The sequence below is a fragment of the Oncorhynchus keta genome, chromosome 20, assembly GCF_023373465.1.
Source record: "Oncorhynchus keta strain PuntledgeMale-10-30-2019 chromosome 20, Oket_V2, whole genome shotgun sequence".
In the NCBI taxonomy this organism is placed as follows: domain Eukaryota; kingdom Metazoa; phylum Chordata; class Actinopteri; order Salmoniformes; family Salmonidae; genus Oncorhynchus; species Oncorhynchus keta.
Genome location: NC_068440.1, coordinates 47,089,323 through 47,102,311, shown reverse-complemented (window position 1 = coordinate 47,102,311; position 12,989 = coordinate 47,089,323). Strand labels below are relative to the sequence as shown.

General features: G+C 44.5%; 1 protein-coding gene across 2 annotated transcripts in view; it reads right to left on the bottom strand.

The window, feature by feature from the left end:
• Positions 1–12,989, bottom strand: part of LOC118375543 (tissue alpha-L-fucosidase-like) — a 91,486-nt gene that overhangs the window by 60,564 nt on the left and 17,933 nt on the right. The window contains exon 8 of one of the 2 annotated variants that reach the window (XR_008073853.1): positions 10,772–11,786. Coding sequence is in view for 1 of the 2 variants with exons in the window: in XM_052473079.1 (XP_052329039.1) it covers positions 11,655–11,786 (132 nt within the window). In the remaining variant the exon portion in view is untranslated. Of the gene's footprint in view, positions 1–10,019; positions 11,787–12,989 lie in introns of those variants that run through there. The other variant, XM_052473079.1, reaches the window with a different exon arrangement.

Here is a 12,989-nt window from a genome sequence, read left to right as displayed (position 1 = left end):
CTTTGTGGATCTGTGTGATCTGTGGGAAATATGTCTCTCTAATATGGTCATACATTGGGCAGGAGGTTAGGAAGTGCAGCTCAGTTTCCACCTCATTTTGTGGGCAGTGAGCACATAGTCTGTCTTCTCTTGAGAGCCATGTCTGCCTACGGCGGCCTTTCTCAATAGCAAGGCTATGCTCACTGAGTCTGTACATAGTCAAAGCTTTCCTTAATTTTGGGTCAGTCACAGTGGTCAGGTATTCTGCCACTGTGTACTCTCTGTGTAGGGCCAAATAGCATTCTAGTTTGCTCTGTTTTTTTGTTAATTCTTTCCAATGTGTTAAGTAATTATCTTTTTGTTTTCTCATGATTTGGTTGGGTCTAATTGTGCTGTTGTCCTGGGGCTCTGTAGGGTGTGTTTGTGTTTGTGAACAGAGCCCCAGGACCAGCTTGCTTAGGGGACTCTTCTCCAGGTTCATCTCTCTGTTTGTGATGGCTTTGTTGTTTGTGAATCGCTTCCTTTTAGGTGGTTGTAGAATTTAATGGCTCTTTTCTGGATTTTGATAATTAGTGGGCATCGGCCTAATTCTGCTCTGCATGCATTATTTGGTGTTTTACGTTGTACACGGAGGATATTTTTGCAGAATTCTGCGTGCAGTCTCAATTTGGTGTTTGTCCCATTTTGTGAAGTCTTGGTTTCTCTCTCTCTCTTTCCCTCTACCCCTCTCTCTGTTTCTCTCTACTCATTCCCTCTACCCCTCTCTGTCTCTCTCTCTCTCTCTACTCATTCCCTCTACCCCTCTCTGTTTCTCTCTACTCATTCCCTCTACCCCTCTCTGTCTCTCTCTGTCTCTCTTTCTTTCCCTCTACCCCTCTCTGTCTCTCTCTCTCTCTCTCTCTCTTTCCCTCTACCTCTCTCTGTTTCTCTCTACTCATTCCCTCTACCCCTCTCTGTCTCTCTCTCTCTCTCTCTCTTTCCCTCTACCCCTCTCTGTCTCTCTCTCTCTCTTTCCCTCTACCTCTCTCTGTCTCTCTCTCTCTCTCTCTCTCTTTCCCTCTACCCCTCTCTCTGTTTCTCTCTACTCATTCCCTCTACCCCTCTCTGTCTCTCTCTCTCTCTCTCTACTCATTCCCTCTACCCCTCTCTGTTTCTCTCTACTCATTCCCTCTACCCCTCTCTGTCTCTCTCTCTCTCTCTTTCCCTCTACCCCTCTGTCTCTCTCTCTCTCTCTCTCTCTCTCTCCCTCTACGTCTCTCTCTCTCTCTACTCATTCCCTCTACCCCCCCCCTCTCTCTCTCTCTCTCTCTTTCCCTCTACCGCCCTCTCTCTGTTTCTCTCTACTCATTCCCTCTGAAGGAAACACATACACACTCAGGTTAGCAAGATACAGACTAATAGTAGGAGAGAAAAAGAGGAAGGAACACAGCTAGCACGAGAAAGCGAGAGAGAGAGAGAGAGGAAGGAATACGATTAGCAGGAGAGAGAGAGGAAGGAATACGATTATCAGGTGAGAGAGAGAAAGGAACACAGTTGAGAGATAGAGAGACACAGCTAGCAGGTGAGAAAGAGAGAGAGCGAGCGAGAGGAGAACACACGGATAGAAGAAAAGATAGGAACACAAAGCTAGCACAGAGAGAGAGATATACAGTGGCTGGCGAAAGCATTCACCCCCTTGGCATTTTTCATTCAAATACAGGTTCCGCTGGTATACAGCAATCTTTAAGTCATACCACAGATTCTCAGTTGGATTGAGGTCTGGGCTTTGACTAGGCCATTCCAAGATATTTAAATGTTTCCCCTTAAACCACCCGAGTGTTGCTTTAGCAGTATGCTTAGTGTCATTGTCCTGCTGGAAGGTGAACCTCCGTCCCAGTCTCAAATCTCTGGAAGACTGAAACAGGTTTTCCCTTTCCCTGTATTTAACGCCATCCATCATTCCTTCCATTCTGACCCGTTTCCCTGCCGATGAATAACGTCCCCACAGCATGATGCTGCCACCACCATACTTCACTGTGGGGATGGAGTTCTCAGGGTGATGTGAGGTGTTGGGTTTGTGCCAGACATAGCATTTTCCTTGATGGACAAAAGGCTAAATGTCTCGTCTGACAAACATCTAACCAGAGTACCTTCTTCCATATGTTTGAGGAGTCTTCCACATGCCTTTTGGCGAACATCTGACCAGAGTACCTTCTTCCATATGTTTGAGGAGTCTTCCACATGCCTTTTGGCGAACATCTGACCAGAGTACCTTCTTCCATATGTTTGAGGAGTCTTCCACATGCCTTTTGGCAAACATCTGACCAGAGTACCTTCTTCCATATGTTTGAGGAGTCTTCCACATGCCTTTTGGCAAACATCTGACCAGAGTACCTTCTTCCATATGTTTGAGGAGTCTCCCACATGCCTTTCGGCGAACACCAAATGTGTTTGCTTATTTTTTTCTTTAAGCAATGGCTTTTTTTCTGACCACTCTTCCGTAAAGCCCAGCTCTGTGGAGTGTGTGGCTTAAAGTGGTCCTATGGACAGATACTCCAATCTCCGCTGTGGAGCTTTGCAGCTCCTTCAGGGTTATCTTTGGTCTCTTTGTTGCCTCTCTGATTAATGCCCTCCTTGCCTGGTCCGTGAGTTTTGGTGGGCGGCCCTCTCTTGGCAGGTTTATTGTGGTGCCATATTCTTCCCATTTTTTAATAAAGGATTTAATGGTGCTCTGTGGGATGTTCAAAGTTTCAGATATTTTTTTATAACTCAACACTGATCTGTACTTCTCCACAACTTTGTCCCTGACTTGTTTGGAGAACTCCTTGGTCTTCATGGTGCCGTTTGCTTGGTGGTGTTGTAGACTCTGGGGCCTTTCAGAACAGGTGTATATATACTGAGATGCGACACTTAAATAAAGTCCACTCGGTGTGCAATCTAACTAATTATGTGAACCAGATCTTATTTAGGGGCTTCATAGTCAAAATGGCGCCGGAGGAGATGGCCGCCGTTTTACGTTCTCCTAACCAATTGTGCTATTATGTGTTTTTTGTTGTTGTGATATTTGTAAATCATTTTGTACATAATGTTTCTCCAACCGTATCTTACGGAAGAAAAGAGATTCTGGATATCAGGACAGCGATCACTCACCTCGGATTAGACAAAGATTTCTTCAACAACAACAACAAGCAGGACTCACACGATATTCTCCAAACACCCCACAGGGCAGACATCCCAATTATTCGCAAGAGGAAGCGAAGCAGAGGACGAAGAGCCGGATGCCTCGTCCGGACCCGTAGAAGACAACTAGGAAAGCTGCCATTACCGTCAACATTACTCACCAACGTGCGATCATTGGTCAATAAACTAGACGAGGTACGATCACGAATATCCTACCAACGGAACATCACAAACTGTAATATCCTATGAACCTTAAGTGCTGAATGATGACAGCTGAGTACATTGGGTCATGGGGAACACTCAATGGATACCCAGTCTAACACTTCACATCACCTATAAAATACTGCTGTTGGGACACTTTGATGAGGACCACACTTATGTCACCAACTAGAAATACTCTGACCAAATCAATTCAGAGAACAGCAAGAAGTGGTGGGTTGTAATATCACAACATATGGAAACAATCAGAACGTTGAGTATATCCCCAAATGCTTCACAGAGTCTGGCTGAATGACGGAGATGGGGAGAGAGTGTATATAGAGCATATAAGAGTTTGCCAACTATGTCACAGTACAATAACACACAGTATCCATATATTTTGGAGGAGGAGGATTGTAATATGTTTATTTGTTGAGTTGTGATTGTAAACATATAGACAGCTGGTCGCTGTCGGGCCCTCCTGTATCTATCAGTGTATTTAGTGTTACTGTACATTCCAATACGACATGGATATTCAGCTAGCGGGATACACGCTGCACCGGCAGGATAGAACAGAACACTCCGGTAAGACGAGGGGAGGCGGTCTGTGCATATTTGAAACAACAGCTGGTGCACAAAATCTAAGGAAGTCTCTAGATTTTGCTCGCCTGATGTAGAGTATATTGTGATAAACTGCAGGCCACACTACTTTTCTAGAGAGTTCTCAGCTATACTTTTCGTGGCTGTTTATTTACCACCACAGACAGATGCTGGCACTAAGACCGCACTCAGTCAGCTGTATAAGGAAATAAGCAAACAGGAAACCACTCACCCAGAGGTGGCGCTCCTAGTGGCCAGAGACTTTAATGCAGGGAAACTTAAATCTCTATCAACATGTTAAATGTGCAACCACAAAAATTCCAGATCACCTGCAGACGCGTACAAAAGTTTCCCTCGCCCTCCATTTGGTAAATCTGACCACTACATAACTCTTTCCTCCTGATTCCTGCTTACAAGCAAAAACTAAAGCAGGAAGCATCTCGGTCTATAAAAAAAGGGTCAGATGAAGCAGATGCTAAACTACAGGACTGTTTAACTATCACAGACTGGAACATGTTCCGGGATTCTTCCGATGGCATTGAGGAGTACACCACATCAGTCACTGGCTTCATCAATAAGTGCATTGAGGACGTAATCCCCACAGTGACTGTATGTACATACCCCAACAAGAAGCCATGGATTACAGGCAACATTCGCACTGAGCTAAAGGGTAGAGCTGCCGCTTTCAAGGTGCAATACTCTAACCCAGAAGCTTACAAGAAAGACGAACCATCAAACAGGCAAAGCGTCAATACAGGGCTAAGATTGAATCATACTACACCGGCTCCGACGCTCGTTAGATGTGGCAGGGCTTGCAAACGATTACAGACTACAAAGAGAAACACAGCCGCGAGCTGCCCAGTGACACGAGCCTACCAGACGAGCTAAATCACTTCTATGCTCGCTTTGAGGCAAGCAACACCGAGGCATGCATGAGAGCATCAGCTGTTCTAGACGACTGTGTGATCACGCTCTCCGTAGCCGACATGAGTAAGACCTTTAAACAGGTCAACATACACAAGGCTGCTGGGCCAGACGGATTACCAGGACGTGTGCTCCGGGCATGTGCTGACCAACTGGCAGGTGTCTTCCCTGATTGAGTCTGTAATACCAACATGCTTCAAGCAGACCACCATAGTCCCTGTGCCCAAGAACACAAAGGCAACCTGCCTAAATGACTACAGACCCGTAGCACTCACGTCCATAGCCATGAAGTGCTTTAAATGTTGGCAATGGCTCACATCAACACCATTATCCCAGAAACCCTAGACCCACTCCAATTTGCATACCACCCAATCAGATCCACAGATGATGCAATCTCTATTGCACTCCACACTGCCCTTTCCCACCTGGACAAAAGGAATACCTATGTGAGAATGCTGTTCATTGACTACAGCTCAGCTTTCAACACCAGAGTAGCATCAAAGCTCATCACCAAGCTAAGGATCCTGGGACAAAACACCTCCCTCTGCAACTAGATGGTGGACTTCCTGACAGGCCGACCCCAGGTGGTGAGGGTAGGTAGCAACACATCTGCCACGCTGATCCTCAACACTGGAGCTCCCAAGGGGTGCATGCTCACTCCTGTATTCCCTGTTCACCCATGACTGCATGGCCAGGCACGACTCCAACACCATCATTAAGTTTGCTGACGACACAACAGTGGTAGGCCTGATCACTGACAACGACGAGACAGCCCATAGGGAGGAGGTCAGTGACCTGGCCGGGTGGTGCCAGAATAACAACTTCTCCCTCAACGTAACCAAGACTAAGGAGATGATTGTGGACTACAGGAAAAGGAGCACCGAGCACGTCCCCATTCTCATCGGCGGGGCTGTAGTGGAGCAGGTTGAGAGCTTCAAGTTCCTTGGTGTCCACATCAACAACAAACTAGATTGGTCCAAATACATCAAGACACTAGTGAAGAGGGCACGACAAAGCCTATTACCCCCCAAGAAACTAAAAAGATTTGGCATGGGTCCTGAGATCCTTAAAAGGTTCTACAGCTGCAACATCGAGAGCATCCTGACCGGTTGCATCACTGCCTGGTACGGCAACTGCTCAGCCTCCGACCGCAAGGCACTACAGAGGGTAGTGCGTATGGCCCAGTACATCACTGGGGCAAAGCTGCCAGCCATCCAGGACCTCTACACCAGGCGGTGTCAGAGGAAAGCCCTAAAAATTGTCAAAGACCTCAGCCACCCCAGTCAGACTGTTCTCTCTACTACCGTATGCAGGCGGTACCGGATGCAGGCGGTAAGACTCCTGAACAGGTGACCAAAGGGTTACCCGGACTATTTGCATTCTGTGCCTCCCCTCACCTATGTTTTACACTGATGCTACTCTCTGTTTATCTTATATGCATAGTCACTTTAACTATACATTCATGTACATACTACCTCAATCAGCCTGACTAACCGGTGTCTGTATGTAGCCTCACGACTGCTACTCTCTGTTTATCTTATATGCATAGTCACTTTAACTATACATTCATGTACATACTACCTAAAGTGCTCCCACACACATTGGCTAACCGGGCATTCTGCATTGTGTCCCACCACCCGCCAACCCTCTTTTTACACTTCTGCTACTCTCTGTTCATCATATATACATATTCGCTTTAACGATACCTACATGTATACTACCTCAATAAGCCTGACTAACAGGTGTCTGTTTATAGCCTTGCTACTGTCGTGTCTTTGGCTATGCCGGATTAAGTGATATGGCATGCTATTCTATAAAATCCTTTCTCTGTAATTAATGTAAGCTGATTGAGCTGATCATGTAAATGTAATTAACTGGAGAGTCGGGCACCACAAAATAATATTTATAGAGCTGTTATCTTCTGAATAAACTCTTAAAGATCTAGTAACATTTTACATCAATAGTAGTCAATATCAATCGTCACCTTAATTCAGTCCCATCTGAAAGTAGTAAAATCTTCACGAACCCTTGGCTAACAAGTTGAATCAGCAATACAAAATTGGGTTTAATTATTTATTTACTAAATACCTATCTAATCACACAGAATGACATATACACAGAATGAATCATACCTTGATTACAAATTACGTCATAAAGGCTAGGAGGTATCACTTCTGTCGTGAATAAGAGTTCAACGTTTATACCATTCACAATCAAAGCTCACGCTGAGGTTGGCTTCGTTCTGTATGTTATTATCTGAACCATTCTGACATCGTATCGTCATCCTAATGTACCCGGAACAGCTGACATGTTAGTCCTTTTAACATATGGACTGTCGTCCTCACATCCTCAGAATAGATAACATGTTAGTCCTCGGAACAGGTTACATTTTCGTCAAGGCTTTATATAGTGGAGGGAGAAGGGTGTGTTTTCATAGTTTTATAACCCATGTCTCTTCACTGATTGAGCAGAGCCCTAACCTTATGAAAACCCAAATCTCTCATTTGGAAGCTAAAATTACATTTAACCTTTTCACCAATACTTTTATATTCAAACATTTAAGTTGCACAACAATGCCATGTTAATCCGATAACTACAATGTGTAGACTTTCCACTGTACCGTTTATGTCATCCTATCATCGGTGAGAATGTCTCAGATGACAACCGAACTGACATCATATTCATTAAGTACCACCGCATATGTTCCATTGGTCAGATTACCAGAATATGGTAACCAAGGGATCTCTATGTTAACCAAGGGATTTTCAATAGTCACATCAGTTAGGTAGAGAGAGGAAAAAGGTGGGAGAGGTATTTATGACTGTCATAAACCCCCAGGCCAGCGTCATGACACTACTCATTTTTCAAATGTCTTTTTACTGTTGTTTTATTTCTTTACTTACCTACACACACCTTTTTTTCCACGCACCGGGTTAGAGCCTGTAACTTTAAGCATTTAACATTCTACTACACCTGTTGTATTCAGCATTTCACTGTGAGGTCTACTACATCTGTTGTATTCATCATTTCACTGTGAGGTCTACCTGTTGTATTCAGCATTTCACTGTAAGGTCAACTACACCTGTTGTATTCAGCATTTCACTGTAAGGTCTACTACACCTGTTGTATTCAGCATTTCACTGTGAGGTCTACTACACCTGTTGTATTCAGCATTTCACTGTGAGGTCTACTACACCTGTTGTATTCAGCATTTCACATGAGGTCTACTACACCTGTTGTATTCAGCATTTCACTGTGAGGTCTACTACACCTGTTGTATTCAGCATTTCACATGAGGTCTACCTACACCTGTTGTATTCAGCATTTCACATGAGGTCTACTACACCTGTTGTATTCAGCATTTCACTGTGAGGTCTACTACACCTGTTGTATTCAGCATTTCACTGTAAGGTCTACTACACCTGTTGTATTCAGCATTTCACTGTGAGGTCTACTATACCTGTTGTATTCAGCATTTCACTGTGAGGTCTACTACACCTGTTGTATTCAGCATTTCACATGAGGTCTACTACACCTGTTGTATTCAGCATTTCACTGTGAGGTCTACTACACCTGTTGTATTCAGCATTTCACTGTGAGGTCTACTACACCTGTTGTATTCAGCATTTCACTGTGAGGTCTACTACACCTGTTGTATTCAGCATTTCACTGTGAGGTCTACTACACCTGTTGTATTCAGCATTTCACTGTGAGGTCTACTACACCTGTTGTATTCAGCATTTCACTGTGAGGTCTACTACACCTGTTGTATTCAGCATTTCACTGTGAGGTCTACTACACCTGTTGTATTCAGCATTTCACTGTAAGGTCTACTACACCTGTTGTATTCAGCATTTCACATGAGGTCTACTACACCTGTTGTATTCAGCATTTCACTGTGAGGTCTACTACACCTGTTGTATTCAGCATTTCACTGTGAGGCCTACTACACCTGTTGTATACAGCATTTCACTGTGAGGTCTACTACACCTGTTGTATTCAGCATTTCACTGTGAGGTCTACTACACCTGTTGTATTCAGCATTTCACTGTGAGGCCTACTACACCTGTTGTATTCAGCATTTCACTGTGAGGTCTACTACACCTGTTGTATTCAGCATTTCACTGTAAGGTCTACTACACCTGTTGTATTCAGCATTTCACATGAGGTCTACTACACCTGTTGTATTCAGCATTTCACTGTGAGGTCTACTACACCTGTTGTATTCAGCATTTCACTGTGAGGCCTACTACACCTGTTGTATTCAGCATTTCACTGTGAGGTCTACTACACCTGTTGTATTCAGCATTTCACTGTGAGGTCTACTACACCTGTTGTATTCAGCATTTCACTGTGAGGTCTACTACACCTGTTGTATTCAGCATTTCACTGTAAGGTCTACTACACCTGTTGTATTCAGCATTTCACTGTAAGGTCTACTACACCTGTTGTATTCAGCATTTCACTGTAAGGTCTACTACACCTGTTGTATTCAGCATTTCACTGTAAGGTCTACTACACCTGTTGTATTCAGCATTTCACTGTAAGGTCTACTACACCTGTTGTATTCAGCATTTCACTGTAAGGTCTACTACACCTGTTGTATTCAGCATTTCACTGTAAGGTCTACTACACCTGTTGTATTCAGCATTTCACTGTAAGGTCTACTACACCTGTTGTATTCAGCATTTCACTGTAAGGTCTACTACACCTGTTGTATTCAGCATTTCACTGTAAGGTCTACTACACCTGTTGTATTCAGCATTTCACTGTAAGGTCTACTACACCTGTTGTATTCAGCATTTCACTGTGAGGTCTACTACACCTGTTGTATTCAGCATTTCACTATAAGGTCTACTACACCTGTTGTATTCAGCATTTCACTGTAAGGTCTACTACACCTGTTGTATTCAGCATTTCACTGTGAGGTCTACTACACCTGTTGTATTCAGCATTTCACTGTGAGGCCTGTTGTATTCGGCGCATGTGACAAATACAATTTGATTTGAATTACTAATCGCTCGGTTGGGTTCACGACAAATGATGCTGACTCCTCAGGCTAAACATGTTTGTTCAGCTGTAAAAAAAACTCTTGTGAGTTTTGATTATCATTTAAACAAACATTCCTTTTTTTGTTTCCAGATAAGAAAGCACTACAGTTAATCAACAATTTCTTTATTCAGTCATAAAAATTTAAAATAAAACATACAAAATAATTAAAATTTAAAAAATGAAAATAAAGTGGCTTTTGTTCATTTCCCACCTCCATCATCATCATCATCATTATTAAACAGAAGCTCGACAGACACAACTCTCCACAGGAACTTTCGGAAAGTACATTTTGTTACGCCTATAAATTATTAAATTGGTTTCCCCTTATTACATTGGAAATGTGCTTTCCTCCAGACATGTCCCTTGGCATTCAGGCCAAAGAGTTCAATCTTGGTTTCATCATACCAGAGAATCTTGATTCTGAGAGTCTTTAGGTGTCTTTTGGCAAAGTGGGCTCCAAGTGGGCTGTGATGTTTCTTTTACTGAAGAGTTGCTTCCGTCTGGCCGCTCTACCATAAAGGCCTGATTGGTGGAGTGCTGCAGAGATGGTTGTCCTTCTGGAAGGTTCTCCAGAAGGCCACTGCGTTCTTGGGGACCTTCAATGCTGCAGAATGTTATATAACCCTTCCCCCGGATCAGCACCTCAATACACAATCCTGTCCCGGAGCTCTACGGACAATTCCTTCCACCTCATGGCATGGTTTTTTCTCTAAAGTGTACTGTCAACTGTGGGACCTTATATAGACAGGTGTGTTGCCTTTCCACATCATGTCCAATCAGTTAAATTTACCACAGGTGGACTCCAATCAAGTTGTAGAAACATCTCAATGATGATCAATGGAAACAGGATGCACCTGACCTCAATTTAGAGTCTCATAGCAAAGGGTCTGAATAATTATAAGGTATTTCTGTTTTTATTTCTGTTTTCCATTTCAATACATTTGAGAAAATGTCTAACCTGTTTTTCACTTCGTCATTATAGAGTTTTGATGACGGAAAAAAATGTATTTAATCAATTGTGGAAAAAGGGGAAGGGGTCTGAAAACTTTCTGAAATGATTCCGTCCAAATGAATAAAAAAACATTACAAATCAAATCACCTGGATATAATAATAGAGATAATATAATAATAATAAACACCAGAGTCTAACTCAAACACAAAAAGCGTAGAAACAAAATACAAAAAATCACAGGAAGCTTTTCTCTTTTCTCCAAAGCTAAGCTCAGCTGATTCAACTTGTTTGTTCAATAAAGCTTCTCCCAGAGGCTCTGAATTCTTTACAATGGTTTTGCTCAGAATCTTTTATTTAACCTTTATTTAACGAGGCAAGTCGGTTGGGAACACATTCTTCTTCACAACGACGGCCTATCGGGGAACAGTGGGTTAACTGCCTTGTTCGGGGGGCACAACGACAGATTTTTACCTTGTCAGCACGGGAGATTCAATCTAGCAACCTTTCGGTTACAAGTCCAACGCTCCAACCACAAGGCTACCCTGCCACCCCAAATGCATCATTGAATTATATTCGATCATTTAAATCTGTTGTCAACATGGCGCCAATTACACAAAGTTAGCCCAACTAATATCACACTCATTCTGGGGTCATTCTGGGGTCATTCTAAAAATCTTCCAACATTTTAAAATGTAAATGTATTAATTTCATTCCAACTAGTCTCGTGGAGTACCTTCACTGCTCACCAGTAGCTAAAGGCCTATTTCAGGAGGCTGGTTATCACCCCAGATCACTTGACCCCATCCAGTTTGAGGATCCAGGCCTGGGCCGGGGTTGGGGGTAACTCAGGAAGGAGGATGATCAGACCCCGGGGGTGAAGAGGAGCCCATCTCAGAGGCTCTAGGTTCCCCAATAATGTCACCTGGGAGAGGGGAGAACAGAGAGGGAGAGAGGGAGAGCAGGGGAGAGAGGGAGAGAAGAGAGGGAGAGCAGGGGAGACAGGGAGAGCATGGGAGAGAGGGAGAGAAGAGAGGGAGAGCAGGGGAGAGAGGGAGAGCAGGGGAGAGAGGGAGAGAAGAGAGGGAGAGCAGGGGAGAGAGGGAGAGCAGGGGAGAGAGGGAGAGCAGGGGAGAGAGGGAGAGCAGGGGAGAGAAGGAGAGCAGGGGAGAGAAGGAGAGCAGGGGAGAGAAGGAGAGCAGGGGAGAGAAGGAGAGCAGGGGAGAGAAGGAGAGCAGGGGAGAGAAGGAGAGCAGGGGAGAGGGAGGGAGAGGGGGAGAGAAGGAGAGCAGGGGAGAGAAGGAGAGCAGGGGAGAGAAGGAGAGCAGGGGAGAGAAGGAGAGCAGGGGAGAGAAGGAGAGCAGGGGAGAGAAGGAGAGCAGGGGAGAGAGGGAGAGCAGGGGAGAGAGGGAGAGAGGGGAGAGAAGGAGAGCAGGGGAGAGAAGGAGAGCAGGGGAGAGAAGGAGAGCAGGGGAGAGAAGGAGAGCAGGGGAGAGAAGGAGAGCAGGGGAGAGATAAGAGCAGAGAAAGTCAGTGGCTAGGCAAAGACTAAAATTGAAATTATTCTTCATAATTTCTGTGGCCATATGTCTGAAAGATCTCAGTGGGAGTGCTGATCTAGGATCAGTGTAGCCTTTTACATCATAACGTATTAGATTATATGGACAGATCCTAGATCAACACTCCTACGCAAACGCTTTGTGGATCTACAGTCCATACATTACTGGAATTATAACAGCTGACATAACATTCTCACCGTGGTGCTCTCTACTGCGATAGGATCAACTCCACTCACCGTGGTGCTCTCTGCTGCGATAGGATCAACTCCACTCACCGTGGTGCTCTCTGCTGCGATAGGATCAACTCCACTCACCGTGGTGCTCTCTGCTGCGATAGGATCAACTCCACTCACCGTGGTGCTCTCTGCTGCGATAGGATCAACTCCACTCACCGTGGTGCTCTCTGCTGCGATAGGATCAACTCCACTCACCGTGGTGCTCTCTGCTGCGATAGGATCAACTCCACTCACCGTGGTGCTCTCTGCTGCGATAGGATCAACTCCACTCACCGTGGTGCTCTCTGCTGCGATAGGATCAACTCCACTCACCGTGGTGCTCTCTGCTGCGAT